The 18,935-nt window shown below is 37.9% G+C and overlaps 1 protein-coding gene across 11 annotated transcripts in view; it reads left to right on the top strand.

Moving 5' to 3' along the window:
- Window positions 1-10,386: 10,386 nt before the first annotated feature.
- The window catches only part of LOC102220179 (transient receptor potential cation channel subfamily M member 3-like), a 145,269-nt gene continuing 136,720 nt past the window's right edge, over window positions 10,387-18,935 (top strand). For 5 of the 11 annotated variants that reach the window (XM_023343974.1, XM_023343972.1, XM_023343980.1 and 2 more), the window contains exon 1: window positions 10,394-11,062. In XM_023343974.1, coding sequence (XP_023199742.1) covers window positions 10,859-11,062 — 204 coding nt within the window. In that variant the 5' untranslated portion in view covers window positions 10,394-10,858. Of the gene's footprint in view, window positions 11,063-18,935 lie in introns of all 11 variants that reach the window. The other 6 variants (XR_002753602.1, XM_023343985.1, XM_023343973.1 and 3 more) reach the window with 3 other exon arrangements.

The following is an 18,935-nucleotide window of genomic DNA, read 5'->3' as shown; positions in this document are numbered from 1 at the left end:
AATCTCATGTGGCTGCTCATGCTCCTTGCCCCTCGCTCTGTGCTATGCTGCAGCTGTTGCGAATGTTCAGTTTCGTTAGTATATAAACCGCAGATGAACAGTTTTCCTGTAACAAGTTGTTTCTCCACCATTAACACATTTAGCAGGGAGTGTATGAGGTTGATTGACAGCACTAAGACCCTTCTTCTGGTTCTGATTGTTTTTTATCAGAATGGTGCATTACTTTAGCTAAAAATAGTAGTTCAGGGAGGAGGTGGAGGAGATTGATTTTTCCCCCCAGATTATCTGTCACATAGCAAACTGTCAACATAGTGACAACTTGAACAAATATTGATAATTTTTAATTAAAAAAAAAATTAAAGTTATATCCTGCAGCTTCAATAAAATGCAACTACATAGCGTATTTTGACTAGTCTGGTTTACTTCATGTATATTTTGCACGTTGCTTTTGACTGCAAGTGGGGAGAGGCCGTTCAGTAATCTAAAACTAATAACAAAAAAATTTAAGCAACCTGTTTGCTGTATTGTATGTAAACTGTTGCATTTAAAATTCATTAGCAGTAAATATTGTGCTAGTATCAGTATTGGACCAAAGAAAACAAGGCAATTGCAAGCCTTTAAAATTGTGACACTTTATATGGGTCAGATAGAGTCAAGAAATTGTAACAGTAGTTGAGAAGGAGGGTCCCAATTATATTTCTTGTCATGGGGCCCAAGATTCCCGGCAGCACCCCTGATGGGAGTTGACCCTGAAGTCCTGAATTACCTTGGAGAGAGAAGGAGCTCCCCTGTGTCTCCCAACAAAGTCCTGAGGTTCAACTGGAAAGGTTAACACAGGCATGAATGCTCAGGCTAGTTAGCATGGCCACCATTGACAGCAGACAAACAATGTCCCTACAATGGTGAGTTGTTTGTTCATTAGTACATTTAGCAGCGTGTACACTATTCAACTGACAACGCTAAGACCTTCCTCCAGGCTCTGACTGGTTGTTTTGGACTGGGAGCAGCAGGAAGGGAGGAGTTGGAGGAGCTCGATTTTATCTGCCACATATCTCTTTTCTGTCTCATTAAAAAACATTAAAAATACTCATAATGAGATAGATAGCATCTCAATACAATGATGTATAAAACATATATTTAAAAAAAAAAAAATATATATATATATATATATAATACATAGCCTACTAATATTAAAGTCACATTATTTAAAATAATGTGACTTTATTTTAAATTCACATTAAAATAAAGTTTTAATGTGACTTTAAAAGACACTTTAATGTGTCTTTTAAATTCTTAAAGTCTTCACATTAAGACTTTAATGTGAAGACTTAATGTAAAGACTTCACATTAAAGGCCCTCATTTATGCTTTATTGTTATTTTTTCTCTGCAGTTGCACGTAGTGTAGTTTTCCCACATTTAATCACATTCCAACCACAAATATCTAATCTACTTAATAGTGATTTGAGAAAAAATCCCGTTTTGTGTTTACCGCATGCAGCACACAACGATCATCTGGAGGAATCTGCTTTGGTCAGATGAGATCAAAAGTCTTTGGTCTCATCTTGCAAAACAGTATGTGCCGTGGATAACAACACTGCACATTGTCCTGAACACAGCATTCCCACTGTGAAACATGGTGGTGGCAGCATCAAGCTGCGCTTTTAGCGAGGATATTCAGACTTCTAGCAGCAGGTAATGAGCACAACAGCAGGTTGGAAAAAAAGACATTTATCTTCAGTGAGGAGCTCTCTTGCTATTTGATGAGAACATGTGATGGCAACAATTATTCATAATTTTAAAGAAAGTAAATTAGTTATTCTTTGCTGATGTCTTGAACTTCTTCGAACCTTGAATCTCACACATTGTTAGCGTTCTTGTTATGTTTTCCTTTAATTGGAATTATAAGTTTGGCATGTCTTAAAGCACTCTAAATTAGGCGCTAGAACACCAGCGCTGAGTAATTCTTAACTATAGAGCAGGTTATTTTAGGAAAGCCTGACTTTTGCTCTGAACATCTCATTTGTTAAGTTATTGCAACAAGTAGACAACTGAAGCAGTAGATTAAAAAAAAAGATCAAACCTATCAATTATTTTTGTAAACTGAATTAAATTTTATTTAGATTGAGGGATTCTGGAATGTATTGCATGTCTTGTTCACATTAGAAGGGCAATAAAAATGTACATTTAGTGTTTGTTTTTCCCTCTAGAGTAAAATGACAAGAAAATCCCACACTAGAAGAGCGCTGACCCCGCTGTGCACAGAGATTAAGGTAAGTCACAGCATACCATCTGTCAAAGGAAGACATTTGCGGCATCTTGGATATATATTGTACCTGCGGATTTTAAGATGAAATTGACTTCAAATATTTTAAAATTTGTTGTGATAAAAATATAAAAATAGTCTGATCGTAAGCCAAGACCTGTGATTCAAGTTGAACTACTCTGACTGCATCTTGGTTTTTAAAAGTTCTTCCCTTGAGTCTTGCTTAGTTTATTTTTCCCATCTGCATCTTCTTAAGGCATTTAATTTTCCCTGATATCTTCCATCTGTTTGTTGTTAAGGCATTTAGTTTTTTGTTTCTCCACCTGTCAGTCTCTCAGTGTCCTTTGGTTAATACACGTGCTGTTACTTTTTAGCTCTCTGAATCCATGTTTACTCCCCTGCTAGCTCCTTTCCTTTATGTAAAATATTTTGTCCCCCGTTGCCACTTTTGTATCTTTTTATGTTTGGCTCCCTGTTCAGCAAACCAAAGTCATTTTTTCATGTTGTATTTTAAACTGTTTCCTGCTGTACCACAGGACATTTTCTATAAACCATTGCTGCCTCCGGTGTATTACTGACGGCTTCTTTAGGAGCTAACGCCTGAAGGTTTAAAAAGCATGGACCCAGTAGATGTCAATCTTTTTGAATATTTTAGTCGAACAGCCACTTGCCTCCAAGCTGTCAACCATTAACCGGTTGACAGCTTGATCCAGCCATGGAGCTATCTTTCTGTAGGATCCCTCTGCCTCCTGTAATGCTTGACTTGAGGAAAGTCAGGCTTGCAGCAGTAATCCTGCTCAGTGTCTTCCAGCTCCCTGGCCTCATTTCTCACGGACCTGCTTCTATGGGCAGCCAGCTAGTTACCCATAACAAAATTATTCAGTTAGCTCTCAATCTGATCCTGCCGTGGAGCCATATGAAACACTCTTGCCACAGATGTCCAGCCTCAGAGCTGGCACGCGTTGTGGACATTTTGCAGTCCGGCACTCTGGCACTGATTGTTGATAGGTCTGAATCCACAGCCGGCCTGAGGCATGAGCAAAGTAAGTCACTTCTTTGAGGCTCCAGGCCAACATAAAGCTTCCATGAGGCCTTAGTTTCCCCTATTGTGTTCATCATCCATTTTAATATTATGTTGACAACTAAACATAATGATACAGTGATTTTTTTTTTGTTTTTATCCTGTTTAAATCTACATAAGAAAATAGCTGACAGATTGAATTATTGGATCATTTCCTTATGGACACTGCAGAAGAGAGGAAATGATGGCGTTTGACAACATTTTCATCATTGTCATGATGAAAATGTTGATGTCATGTTCATGGTAATACTTGGATGTAGTGTCAGTCTGCTCCTGCTGCGTGTTGAATTCTTGTTTTTCTGACAGTTTAATATCAGAATAGTTTTAGGGAATATCTACAAAGAATAATGCATCATTGATGTCCTGCTGCTGCTGGACTACATTTGAGTCAATGTAATTTAAACAGGTTAAAATAAAAAATAACTTGAAGATAATAATAGGTCAGCTTACTAATATGTGTCTGATTTCATATTCCAGACAAAAGATGACCCTCCCAAATTGTCATGGTAGTGTCGTCCATCCCCTGTCAGTACCATATTTCTGTAGCTTTCTTCTAACCAAACAACCCAGTGGTTGGAAAATTAAAATTTCAAAATCCTAACAAATCCAAATGGACTCGATATGCAGTCAGTCAGTGCCACCAGGCTCTCTGACCACCACCAATGAAAATAGAGAAAATAAGTAACTGAATTATGTGAATACTATTAACACTGTCAATGAAGAACATCCAAACAGACATTCCTTATGCATCGTGTTATTCAAATGGATAAGCACAATAATTCTGTTTTTGCCCAATATTACGTGGGGAAAAATTGAAGTTTTCAACAACGCTGCTAGCGTTGTTTCATACAATTATGAAGGGAAAAAGTATCAAAATAAAAAGTCACCCTGATCAATTTGACCTCAGATCACTTATGTCAAGTTCTCAGACCATAATTGGTCTGTGTAGTGCTCAGGCTTGTTCACTGTCATCATCAGGAAAGGCTGATTGCTGCTTTTGGCCCTGTGTAAAATTATTTTTTTCCCCCACCTGCATGAGGAACATTTTACTGGTAGAGTGAATGCTGGGTGTGCTGACAAATTTATTTGTGCAAACATTACACCATCTGGTTAAAAAAAAAAAGCTGGCTTCTACATATATATATATATATATATATATATATATATATATATATATATTTTTTTTTTTTTTTAGAAAAAAACAAAAAAAAATGTTTATGTATGAGGAATTGAAATATCCAGATAAAGAAAAGAGCCTGAGGCGTGTGTGCATGAAAAGTGCACTTAAAGCAGGGGAATAATTTCTTCACCATTTGCAGTGTTTTTAAAGATGGCTGGAATAACAATAACACTACCAAATTTCCTCTGGTGTTTTTAATCTCCTTTGATATTTTAGATGTGCAGATGTCTTTGTGTACAGATACTCTATGGTTTGAAAACGTCATTAAAAAAGCAGTTATTGGATATTGTTTGGGTAACAATTCAAATGGTAGATTTTATATGTTGTTGTTTCTTCAGGCATTGAACATTAACTTGGCATTTTCTCAAAGCTTGGTCCATTTATTTATTGTTTTTTCAACTGAATACATTTACGAAATTGTCAAGTTATTGATGCTTTAACATTTCCATTTTTCCTGGTCTATTAAAATCTACCGCACATTACATTTAACAATAACTTCGCAGATATTGTAGCAGATTGAAAATAGTACAACAAACGATGCAAGTAATTTGTGCGTATGGAGAGGAGTGTTTTTATAGCACATAAATTGTGAGAAATGTAATATGGGTGCATAAAATGCTTTGTACATTAAAGAGCTGTAATGCAGAGCATGTAATGCAATATGTTAGTTTTGAGGTTAGTAACCATGGCAACCACATGACACTACATAGGTGGGAATTTGATTAAATAAGCGGATGAGCTGGTTTTTGCTTCATCAAATGCAGATCATGAGCAGTCTAAACTTTAAATACAGTATGATTTTCTAAGAGGTCTTTAGGTGGACATTTTTATTCTCTGGTTACTACAGCAAGAAGAAACTCCCACCTTTTGCAGGAATTACAGCTGCAAGTCACTTTGGATAGGTCTCTATATGAGTATGCCACATCTTGCCAGGAGTATTTTTGCCCATTCCTCCAGACAAAACTGCTCCAGCTCCTTCAAATTAGATGATTAGATGATATCTGATTAATGCCCTCCTTGGGTAGTTAGGAGTTTTGGTGGACACCCCCTCTTGGCAGGTCTGTTGTGGTACCATCTTCTTTCCATTTGATGATATTAGATCAACAGGATAATCGGAGATTTTGATATTTTTTTATAACCCAACCCTGATTTCTACTTCTGAACAATTTTGTCCCTGACTTGTTAGATGATCTCCTTGGTCTTCATGGGGTGTTTTGTTAGTGGTGGCGGTGCAGCCACCAGGGCTTTACTTCAACAACACGTTTAAAAACAGGTTTTAATGTAACAAAACACAAAAAAATGCCATGGGAAGAAGAAGAAGGATGAATACTTTCACAAGTCACTGTACATATTTAAGCTGAGTTTGTTACGATTTCTACATGCCTGTGTCTGCAGGGATGGAGTATATGAAATAAAACTGCTGTCTGATTGTGTCAAATATCAAACATTCAACATCTAATGGCAAGCCTGAGTCACAACTTTGGATGATGGAATTACGTTTTACTGACAGATTTTTTTGTTTCTATTTTAAGACACAAAAGTAGATGTATAGATGTAGTAGATGCAAAGAAAAACTGCTAAATTTGTCCATGAACAATTTTTTATAGCATAAAATTACATGCTATGAAGAGAGAATTGTATGAGGTAGCTGTAGGAAATATAACATCATTTTCAAGTGCAGATAAATAACATGAGGAAAAGTTGCTGAATCAGGGAAATGCCTAAAACATGGAGGGTTGAAAAACAATGTTCTGGAAGGTTGATATGACAATAACATAATCTATAATATATTTATAATGCATTTTGGTGCTAAGCCATTCAGTGGACTAAAAAAAAGTATTTTAAAGTTCATTCTCTGAACTACAGAGAGCCAGTTTAAGGACTTTAGAAGTGGGATGATGTGCTCCATTTTCCTAGTTTTAGTGAAAATGCAAGCAGCTGGACCAACTCCAGCTGATGATTAGCACCGAGAGGAAAATTACAAGTTTGGGGACTGCACAAAACTGGTGAAGCAAACCAGTGAAGCTACCGTTATGTGTTGCAAAGGAAAATGTTCTTAATTCATTTGAAAAAATTAGTGCTGTAAGTGGTCGCCAAAAGCTTTTTGCCACTGCTCATTTCGTAGTAAACGTCCATAACCTTTGGAGCTGGTAACGTCTTTCTTTTATTTTAATGTTTAATATGATGTAATATTATTGCTCCTATTAGATCTACCACAAGCTTTATGCTTCCTAGCTAAAATATTTACAGGACTCTGTAACCTCTTCATTATACCATAAAATCAGTTGCTAAAATTAAACTCCAAATCAATTAGCTGTGTTGCTTATTTAGGTGCTGAGAGTTAAAGGCCAAGAAAGGCACATAATTAAACAACTACGAATTAAACAATTTTTTGATAGTCAGAAAAGATTTAATTGGTTGTGCTAATTCTCTTTTGGTTTTTACGTTTGAATTAAGTTGTATAGCTGAATTATTAGAGCAAAGAGTTGTTGAGCTGAATGTCAGCCTGACTTCTGGCGGTGCAACATTCTGCAGAAGAATATGAAAACTCCACATATAATGTTAGAGCAGGTAGCATTGCTAGGTGTTGATCATTTCTATGGATGTACAGTGACTTTTCACAGTTTAAAGTCTTGTCTTTGACAGTTTATGTATATCTGTAAGACATAAAAATTGAAATACTAGACATTTAATGTTTACTGTTTATGTTAACTGATAAAGAAGTAATTTTTACATAAATGGTCCAATATTTATTATCACATTTATTGAAACACTACAAATTTTAGTGTTTTTGTTGAGATGCCATGTGATAGACCAATTATGCCTAATGTGTAATTGTAAAATGGTTGGGAAAAGATGCACGTTTTTCAAAATTGTTACAGAAAGGAAACATGTGATGCGCATTTGTATTTATTCTTATTTCCCTACATAAAATACAGCGCAGCCAGTTCCTTTCAGAACTCTGCTAATTAGTCCACCTGTGTGTCCTTTAATTTGACTATAAATGGAGCTGTTCTGTAAAAGCCTGAGTCATTTGTTCGGAACAAAAGTGAACAAACAGCATTGTGAAGCCAAGAGGACAGTCCAGATCCGTCAGGGATTGAGTTTTGGATAACCTTAAAGCAAAAGGCTAAATGCAGGTTAACGTTTAAACTGCAAAGTTGTTATAGCAAGATCAGTAAGAGGGCTTTCCAGTGCCGAATTTGATCAAAGTCTGAAGCCACACAATGGTAAAGAGGTCAGAAAAATATACTGTAGACAGATGGAATAATAAGCAAGAATAGCTGCCACGAAGAACAGAGATTCAAGTTGACTTGTGTTATGCTGGATGAGCAGTGTTGGACAGATTCTGTTGTGGATTCTGAAGGGTTTTTTTTTAATCAAGTCTGACTTTCTTTTCCCACGACCCAAATCCAGTGGTGACAGAAGGAGGTGAAAATAAACAGTATTTACTTAAGATAAAAAATAAAAAACTAGTGTTTAGCTAAAATCAAAAACAGGAATTCATGAAAGCACCATGAGGAAATACTGGGGTGTCTTGCATTGATTGTTTGAATGCAAGACAGGCGAGTTGATGAGCATATGAATGAACAATAGAAACAAAACTGGAAAGTTGTCTACAAAGTTTAATAGTGGGTTGATTGAAATTGTCGACCGTTATTTCAGAAGCGAACATGTGTGGTCAGAATATTATGTTGGACGTGTATGTTTCCAGGCTGCACTTTAATTGTTGCGTGCCCAACTTTTACATTAACCCCTGCTCTATCACACCTGAAATAAAAGAATGGCTAATTACCAGGCCTTTGCAAAACTGAATGTAATTGGTAAAGAGGGAAATTAGCCATTTGATTCAGGTGTGTTGGAGAAGAAATGCATCTAAAAGTTGTAGCTCTCATGGAATGGAATTGGACATTCCTCCTCTTATTTATCTCAAAGTTGTTCTATTAGGTCGAGAGGCCAGGATGTGTGTTCAGAATAGTCCTTTTGAACCTTGCTTTGTGCACTGGAGTGCAGTCATGTGGGAACACGAAGCAGACCATTACTAAATTATTTCAATGCAAAGCTGGGAACTATAAATTGTTTAAAATATCTTGCCATGCTGAAGCATTAAGAGTTTCGTTTTGCTGGACCGAAGGTGTCGAGTCCAGCTCCTGAACAACTGACCTACGTCATATTCTCCTCTGCACCCAACTTCTCGCTTGACACAATGTATTCAGGCCTGTGCAGTTGTCCTGGCAACTGCCTGGAGAACTAAGCTTGCCAGACAAAGAAGCATTATCCGTCACTCCAAAGAACATGTCTTCAGTGCTTTGCACTTTACCTGGTTGATGTAAGGTTTGGATGCAGCTGCTCAGCCATGAAAATCCATTCCACAAAGCTTTCTGTAAGCAGTTCTTGAGCTAATCTGTAGGCCATCTGGAGGTTAGGAAGTCTGTATCTACTGACTACAGAAATTTGGCAACCTCCAGGTTTTGGTGAGTGAGGGAATTGTTTTGGTAATAAGTGTATATGTTATATAAGTTTGAGTTATAATTATTGTGTGGGCAGATAGTTTAAAACAAAGCTAGGCTAATGATGATAACCCAAGCTTTGAACATCCCACAGAGCATTGTTTAATCAAAGCTGAAAAATAACCAGGGGTGGGTGGAGGTTCATTTTAAGCCACTTTATGTCTAAATTATTTTCCATCAGATCTTTCTTCTTCTATTTAGCCATGATTCTAAAGTATCTCTGACATTTTCTTGGTATTATCTCTGAACCTTTCAAGATCAAATGTGTAATGGTGACTGAAATGATGATTACTTGACTTCTAGCCGGTCGAAACAATAGACAATAACACCTGGAGCCTGTCTTTGCTTGATTAGAGTGGCTGTTTGTGTGCTTCAGCTCCCGCTGGCTGTTTCTACGTGTCTCTCCTTCATCTGCTCTCCAACTGTCACTTGTTCCCTCGTCCCACTCTCCCAGCTCTCATTCTTCTGGGGATCTCTGTCTTGCTTTTTCACTGTCTCTCACATTCCCAGTCAAGCCATACTCACAAACACAAATACACACAGTGCCGTGTACTCCCAGGTGGTGAGTGGTTTCTTTGAGCAACGGCAACAATGTCCCTAGTGTTCAGGCACTGTCACCTCTCCTTACGCCGTATCCCATTCCATTATCTTACTTGTTGTCGCTGCGTCCAGCTTTCATCGGATCTCTTTCATCTAGTCCTGGTGGTTTTTCTGTTTCCGTCTTGTCTTCAGTTGCATTTTCGTGTCTTATGGTATTATCCTAGTGGATTCATGTGAAGACATTGCTGAAATTCTCCTCCTTTCTCTGACAACTCCACCATCCCTCAGCATGACATAGTTTTTGACACATCTGAAGACTCTGAATGAGAGGTAGAAGAGAAGAGGAGGAAGGAGAAGAGATCACAACTGTCATTTTATATTTGCGATCAGTCCCTGATCTGGTTGGGGGAGAGAAATTGAGGGTTCGGTGGGTTAGCTGATGAACTGTAACGCATGAAAAAGAGGAATCCTTGGTGAGAGAAGGAGGGGGGAAGAGTGACATGGTGAATGAAAGCTCAGAGAGCAGGAGAAGCAGGAGAGAGAGGAGATGGAGATTCAGAGGCAGTGGGTATTCAGAGCACAGTGTTCACACACAGAGAGTGACTTGCTGATTGAGGTGTTTCTGTATCTCGGTCATCTTAGACCATCTCTACATCAAATTCAACAGGAGCTCGGCACTCCAAAGACTCTTGCACCTCTCTTTGTTCTCCTTTTTTATGCTCTCTGCACCTGCAGTCGGCTCTTTTTTTTTTTAAACCTGTGCTTCGATTCCTCACCTTTTCTTTCTTGAAGCCCCTTTTCACCCGGATTTAAATACCCTTGCTCCTGTCTCTCTCCCTCCCTCTGTGCTTTGCCATGTTTCCCTATTTTTCTCTCTCTCCTTCTGTGCGAGGAGAGAAAACAACATCAGCGGCTGAGCCACAGTAACAGCACATGCAACAGGGAGCAGGGAGGACCTTCTGCTTTCCCACCTTTGCGCTCTGACTCCTGTTCCCCTTGGAGGACGATTACAACGAGGAAAACAAGAAGATTTCAGGAATGGATTTGAGCTGGTGAAGATCTGTGGAAAAAACGGCATAAAGAAGGAACTAACACTGGACTTTTATGATGCTTTTGTAAGTGAAAACAAGGTCTAAACAAAGGGGTGACACACATAGTGCTGACAAGTACTTTAGACTTCAGTAGAGATGCCACCTGTGGCACCAGTGTGATTCAAGAACACCCTCCTCATATAACCGTGGCTGCTCTTCTTTCCACATACCTCGATTGAATTTTAACAACTATGGCATCCAAGAAGAAGTGGTCCGAGCGGAGAGAGTTGAGGAGGGAGCGGGCATTCTCCACCCGGGATGATTTATCTGTTGCGTCAGGAGCATCCGGGCCGGGGCGTCCCACCGCCAGGGGGCGTTTTTCAGAGTCCTGGAAGAGGCTGAGCTCCAGAGGGGGCTCCACCAAGAGGGGGGCGCTCAACTCTCAGCAGCCACCGGTAAGATAGTTAAGATACAGAGACCCCCTTGACTTGTTCCCAAAGATCAATCAATGACCCGGGTGCTGGGAGGAAAATGGGACAGGAAACACTTCACCTCACGTAGGAGGGTGTAAAGGCTTTGGGAAGGATTAGGAGGTACGTTGAGTTGAGGAGTTTAGAAGAATCATTTATGTCACTGTCACTTTGTTTTTAGGGACTCTAATGTCCTCATTTGTGTCAATTCATCCAACCTAATTAGCCATTTGACCTCTTTTTGACTTCTAAACAGGCTTTCTGGGTTAACTTCTTTGATTTTTTTTTCCCACCCCACTTTTACTCCATCTTTAATCATCTGCTGCCTTGGAAATTTATCAAAATAACCAGAGCTGGGTTTAAGTTTGGTGTTACTTTCCAAGAGAGATTTGAAACTTTGTAGGAATAATTGGAAACTGGTGTGAGTTTTATTCCCCTGGCCCTGGAGCATCAAACCTGTTATCTATTTAAGACTGATGAAAATTATAGTTCTTGTGCTTGCTGTCATAACTAAAATGACCCCTGGATCTTTAATGGTATGGTAGAGAGGGTAATATGTTACTGAGCAATCATTCGATCCAAGACATTACCTGATTGATTTCTTAACAGATTTTTAGCTGCAGTTGCTGATTTTATGATTTGATTCTGCAGAATCTAATCATATTAGTTTTTCTTTGAAATATTTGTGGTTACGTAAAACCAATAAAATTACTCTCCCAGTGAAGTCATTCAGGTTTCCTAAATATGGAAGTTGTTATATAATTGTTAAATTGTAAATTATAGTGGAATTCAGTGACCTACATGTTCATTGATTTTCCTAGCAGTTTGACAATCCCTTCACATTACAGAAGGAATATTGCTTTGGTAAAACACTAGAATTATTTCAACATTGTCAACAGTTATAAAATTACACTTACAATAGCTCACAACTTGAGGAAACTGTTGTGAAATATGTTCTCATGCAGATTCAGTTCTTGATGACATTACCATATCTTTAGCTCCTGATTGGGTTTCTTTTTCTTTTGTCTTTGCACCATGCCGAAAACAATTCTTCATGTTAGCTGGAGGAATAACCAAACTTCTCTGCAATTTAAAATGTGATGGCTCCAGGATTCCATCAGCTCTATTTTTGAAATGTGGAACTTCACTGATGTTTATGGATCAAGGTCAGCATAACTGAAGCTGGTTAATATTTGGCAGCAACATCTGAGCTGGGAGATGAGTGGGTTGAGAGAGATGTGCTTGGATGGAGAGTTGAGATCCATTTCTGCTTTTTGGTTTGTGCTCCAGAAACTGGGACTATTTTGGATTGCTCGCATATTTTAGCGGTATTGACTATAGGGCACTACTATGGTTTTTTGTTTCAGATTTGCATGAACAGATTTTTAAAAATGAAAGTCAGATACCTATGTTTTGTCTGTGTCTCCTGGATATATGTACTGTATCTGTGTGATGGAGGATAGGCTGAGAGAGGTCTGCTGGGGTTTGTGTTGCTTAGATATGAAGCCAAGATACTGAAATACCAAGCTAGTCTCTAATCATTACTTTGAAATCATTACAATGTCTGTGTGCTTGAGTGTGCTTGCTCACTTGTGTGGTTCTGTGCAATCTTGTGTGTGACTGAATCAATAAGATAGAAGGTGGTGCAAAGAAATTGGAAAAACTGGAAAATTGCAGGCATTTTAAAAAATCCAATACTGAGAAATCACACTGTATGGGAATTAGAGTCAAAGGCAGGTACGGAGAGTGGGATTAAAAAGCTCCAGGGAGAGAAACTCTCTCTGGGCTTCTATAAAATCTGACAGTAAGGAGCAAATGTGTGTTTCTTTTTTTCACCTTTTAAATATTTGTACCAAAGAAAATCATTGTCATTTTTGACAATGATTGCAACGGTTAAGATTTTCCGTTTTGATTTAATTGTGAACTAAAAGGTCTATATGAATCATGTAGCTTTATCTAAAACAATAATTTGATTTGGGTTTATTTTTTTATAGCCTGTCTTAGTTTTTTCCATATTAGGAATAGTAGTGACTTATCATATATGAGCCGCTGCTGCAAAATCTTAAATTAAAAATGATTACAGAATTGACATTTTAAACTACATTTATCATTTTATATTGTAACATAAAATGCAGAGCAGCTAGTCTAGCACAAGAGCTCTGTGTGTTTTCAAAGGAGAACTATGAAATTTTCTTTAGACTGACAATATTTCTAATTACAGCAAAGTTCCTTGACAGAGGTTGGAAGCAACTTTGCAGGAGATAACAGCCTTCCTGTTATCTGCTACAAGTCTTAGCCTCTCTCAGAGCCTAAACGGTTCCACATGCATCATCCGAAATGCAGAGATCGGCTCTCACTGACGTAGATCTGTTATGAAGATTGCATCATTTTGTTTGCAGAGATGCATTTGCCTCCCCTTCTCGACACCGGGCCTGTGTTGAACTATTTCAGCAGAGCTCAGTGCTGTGGTCAGATACAGAAAACATTATTGATCTTTCACTTAAACTAGTTGGTTTTTGTATTTTCAAGAGATATGCATACTTTTAAGGAATCATACATCAACTATTCAGCTTTGACTGAATTATATAAGAACCATTAGTGAGTTGCAAACATGTCTCAACATATTGCAGAGAAAAAAAACGTTATTCTTTTTAACAGTGTCTTACATCTTTGTTCCTCCTTTAATTTTAATTTTAGACACATTACCTAAAGTGACAATGCTTAACTTCTTTTTCACTCAGTGATATTGAAGACTGTTAGTCACATGGTAGTGGTTATGTTTATTATTTAGAAGGAATAGAATTTTACTTGTCAGGACCAGTCGAAGTGAAATTGTCTGATTCCAGTTACTGTAGTAGTGGGCTGCATGTTGCTCTCACTCTGTTTGCGGTTTTACTTTTACCAGGTTTTACATGATTTTTGTTGTAATCTAAATCTTTTTTTATACCGACTACAAGTAGATGTTATTATGTCGCTGGAACTTCACTTCTTTGTTTATAAAAATCTGTAGAGATTAAATGTGTGATAGTTTGTCTTTGTTTGCCTCCTTCCATGTGAAAGCCCTGCAGTTCACCGAGCCATCTGTGCTTTATAGAGACCTATAAAGAAACCCACCGTCGTTAAAATAAACAAACAAGTAAAATGTTGTTTTGGTTTAAATGTCTGTGCTTTGCCTACTGTGTTCTGCAAGGATTCTTGAGATGGTAATGTTAAAGACTTTCACAGCTTCACAGTTCAGTTTTATAGTAATGAGCTTCATCAGTGGAACCTTTTAGGCCAGAATTCAGACAGCTTTTCCTCCCTTGTGTTCTCTCCCAGCATGAAAACAGGACAGCAAAGGCTCCCAAAGCTTGTTTGGTTCCTCGTGCTCATTGGTTGTTATCTGCTCTGATTAGGCTCACTGCTGCTAATTATGTGTTTCTTTTAATTTCCTTCATGTTAGTAAAGTAAAATAATGAATTAAAAATTACTCCAGTATACACATAGCCTTTAAATCGAGATCCAACTGTGATCTCAACAGAAAAGTTTTCATTAGATACAAAAACTTACTGTAACTTTGTTTTGTCTCTGATTCCAGTTCTCACCACATCATTAAATGTTTACGAAGAAAAAAACATCCACCATTACTACATTGAATTGAATTATTCTTAACTTTTTCATTTTTTTTTGATGACTTTGAAAACTCAAATCTTATTAAATCTTTACCGTTTTTTTATTTTAGTTCTAGTAATTAATTGGAAAGCATAGACTACCTATACATTTGGGAAAGGCTACATGCTCATTTCAATGCAATTTGATGTCCACAATTCTACAGGAAGAGAGCTTATTCGGAAGTGAAAAATGTTTAAGACAACTTTTATTGCCATTGTTGTGCGAGATACTTTTGTTTCCCCTTGATAAATAAAGCTGATGCTGGGTGGCTATTTTAGTTAGAGTCTCATTATAATGAACAACAGAAAGTGATTTTACTTAATGAAACAGAAAGCAGAAAAGATCAGAGTCGCATTGGTTTCTCTGGAAACAAAGAATATGCCTTTCTATCCTTTCTACTTTTTTTTCTTTTTTCTACCAAATTGCTTTCAAACATAAAATTATTAAGTGTTCTAAAGTTTTACTTGAACATTTACTTTTTTGGTTTCTCCATAATAGTAAGAGCACGCTTTTCTCTAAAGCCTTATTGTAGAGATGTAGAATATGGGTTTTTTTCTGTTAAAATGATTAAACTCTGACATGCAGTTGACATGTAGGTAATACTACAACCTCCAGTGTTTGTGGTCATTGTTGAGTCTAATGAAGCTTGCAGATCTTGTAGGAAAACTTGACCTTTGTGTCTAAAGCCTGAAGTGACTCTTGCCTGGCAAGACAATGATTCAAGGACAAGTGAAGACAGATAGCTTTCAACATGATCCAGACAGCTGCAGCAGATAGTGTTTTAACTAGTTTGCATTCTTATTCCTGGATTTTAAGTACCAGGTCGTGTATGAAAAGATGTAGGGCTGGTCTGGCGTCATCTTTTTGGACAAACTTTTTTCAAGACTCAACTATTGGGTAGAGTTATGAGTATTTATTTAGTTTTCATCTCTAGCCTCCCCCTCCTCCATAAAGTTTTATTGATTTTCCAGGGATTTGTCATCTGCTGTATATAATGATGCATTATTTACCCCAATTTCTTAGAAGATCTGAAACTCGGCTACCTACAGTATAGAGAGAATTACCAAAGCAGTGCAATCTCTTTCATATTTTCCAGCTGTTTTGCTCTGATTGTGTGCATTTTGTTTTCAAAAGTGATTCACAAAGCAGGCTGCTTGCATACATGCAAAAGCAAGTATACCCACAAAGTCAAGTATTTGGAGGAAATTTGCACCTTATTTTGAATCAGGTTACACTATTCCTCTTAATCCATAAACACAACAGACTCCAAAGTGATCAGAGATTAATTAAAAAATATCAACATTTGACTAAAACTTAAATTACAAAATCTCAATATTTAATAATCTCAACATTGTTATAATTAAGTGGAATGATACGTCTTTTATTGATTGGTTCAGAGACAATGAGCAAAAAGTCAAGATAATTGTATGAAGTTGCAAATATCCTACAGTGTCTATTTTAATTAAGAAATGAAAAAGGGTCTGTTTTTTGTTTTGCGTGATGACAGCTTACTCACCGAATGCTACCTGTGTGTCTCCATTGCTCCCACACAAGCCCACCAACTATCAGAACTTTATCTCACCTTCAGCAAAACCGAAAACAGGACCAGAGATTCTTTAGAGTGTCTTGCTAAAGTTGCCATTTTGCATTTATTTTCTTTTAAATTATTTGTTATTTTGCATTGTTCTTGCTAAACACTCCATCCAAGTAATCTGCATAATGCATACAGCTCTGGTCTTTGTGAACATGATGCAATTTGCCCTGGTTTTAACTTTCATAAATGTACAGTACGTAAATATTGGCAGACTTTTCCCTAAATGCATACAGTGCATGGTTCAAGTGTGTGCAAATGGCATCAGCACTCAAAGGGGCTGTTTTAGGAACAGAACTGCCTTTGTGTCTCATCTTAGAATTAGAAGGACAAACAAACTCAGGTTAAGATTTATTCAGATCATGGACACCGATTTATGTTCCCGCTGGTGGGTGATCACCATGCTTGTATGACTCGTGGATGTGGTCATTAGCAAATCAATAAAAATGTAATCTGCCTGGCACACATGGGTTTCTGTGAATCTCTGTGGGTGCTCCAACCCCGAAGCACCCACAGAATCAGTGCCTATGATTCAGATCATGCAAATGGCTTCATCAGTTTGCCCGTATGTGTGTGAAACAAAGAATGTTCTGGTTTTAAATTGCATAAATATTCAAAACACTGAGCATAGATCCCTACAGAAACAGGATACAGCTATCAAAAAACTTAGTGACAGCAATTGTGAAGTCTTAGCTAACTAGCTAACTGACCTGTGAAGTAATACATTACATCTGCTTGATCACAGCAGACTCTAGAAGTGAAGAAACGTCATGGAGACCAAGAACATGGGTCAGAGATAAAACTGAGCAGAAGTTTGAAGCCAAGTTACGTTAAAACAATATCCCAACTTTTGAACATCTCACAGAGGACTGTTCAAACCTTCATCTGAAAATGAAAAGAGCATGACACAGCTGCAAACTAAATGAAGAGACCAGGCAAAGAGCATCACTAGATACTCTGCCAAGAGGTCCATGGTAGCCCTGGGAGAGCTGCAGAGATCCACACCTCAGGTGGGAGAATCTGTCGATTCTCTTGCCACTCTCTGGTGAAAGATTGGCAACGAACATGTAAAAGAGTGCTCTTACCCTAAACAAGCAGCACCCCCTCAATGGAACATGATGGTTTTCCTTGTAAGGTACAAAGAATACAGCGAAACAGAGTGAGACCCTCATCCAGTCAAAGTTCAGACCTAGATGCAACTGAATCGAAACTATATCAAAAAAGACATGTCTCTTCACAGAATCTACCTATCAGGTCTGACTGTGCTTAAGCTCTTTTGCTAAGGAGGATGTGCAAACCTAATCAGTCTGCAAAGCAGACTTCGACTCACCTCAAATGATTTGTAACTGTAATTTCAGTGGGAGGTGGCTTAGCATTGTATTGACTTAGGAAGGCTGAATACAGAGGCACAACACACTTCAGATTTTACTTTATTGGGAAAAAAAATCTGAATCATGTATGATTTTCCTTCTGCTTTGTAGATATGCACTACTTTTTGTCAGTCTATCATATGACATTCCTATAAAACACATTAAAAGCGGTGGTTATTATGCTTTGTGATGTGATAAAAGGCTAAAATAGTGTGAATGCAAGGCACTAAGAGAATCTGAAAACTAGGTTGAATTTTGTTTAGTATTTATTTAAATTCTTGCTAAAGGCATACGTTGTAAAAAAAAAAAAAGAGTCAATGAGGCTGAGCAACTGCTGGTTTGTAAATCATTGACCTATTGAGTAGAGCTCATTATGATTAAGGTAAATTAAAGAGCCAGCTCTAAAGGGAAATGCGAGAGCCATCTGGAGAAAGGCCAGTGGGTGGCAGATGGACAAAGACAGATGTGATCTCTGGGCACATCTTTCCCTTTACTACGTTCAACCTCAACACTAAAAGCAAACCGGCAACATAACACCTCCAGAAACAAACCATGATGGAATGCCGTAAGATTTTATTTCCCGTCATTTCCTTTGTGCTGCTATGAATCTAATGCGCACACCTAAGACTTTTATTTCACTTTCACTTAGCACTCCTGAGAAACAGAGTTATAACAAATCTGAGACTATAGGCTTGTGGCATGCCTGCACAGCTAAGTCCTCAACATTTTAATCGGCTTAATCTACCTTTTGGCAGCAGACCGGGGGTGAAAATAAGCAGGTTATTTGATGGTGGTGATGGTTTGCGATAATGTAGGAGTTGACTGACATACGTGGCAACAGTAGCTTTGGAAACAACTGAAGTATCATGCAGGGTTTGTTTCAACGGGGAACACGGTGGGAGGTGTTGGATAGTGGGAGAAATTGCTGAGGAGGCAAAGCCTCTTTAGGCACTTGCTTCTATGGGATTGTTTTTGTGTGTGTGGGAGACAAAGGAGGAGATTGAGAACTGAGTAGCCATAAGTACTTTTGATATCTGAAGGTGTAACAAATTACAAATTACTTTTCCTCACATAGAGAAGTAGGGCAATACCTCTGTTTTATTGTGGCTTAGCTAAGAAGACCTTTTCCAGCATTTGAAGAATTGATGTGAATGGTGAACTTTTCCAGCTGGCACATTGAAAGGCCATGTTGAACTCTGACCATTAAAAGTCAACGAAAGCAAGGCTGCATGCTTTTGTTGCTGTC

This window comes from Xiphophorus maculatus, chromosome 12 (genome assembly GCF_002775205.1).
Source record: "Xiphophorus maculatus strain JP 163 A chromosome 12, X_maculatus-5.0-male, whole genome shotgun sequence".
Lineage (NCBI taxonomy): Eukaryota > Metazoa > Chordata > Actinopteri > Cyprinodontiformes > Poeciliidae > Xiphophorus > Xiphophorus maculatus.
Note: the sequence above shows the minus strand (reverse complement) of the source record. Positions and strands in the feature narration are given on the sequence as shown.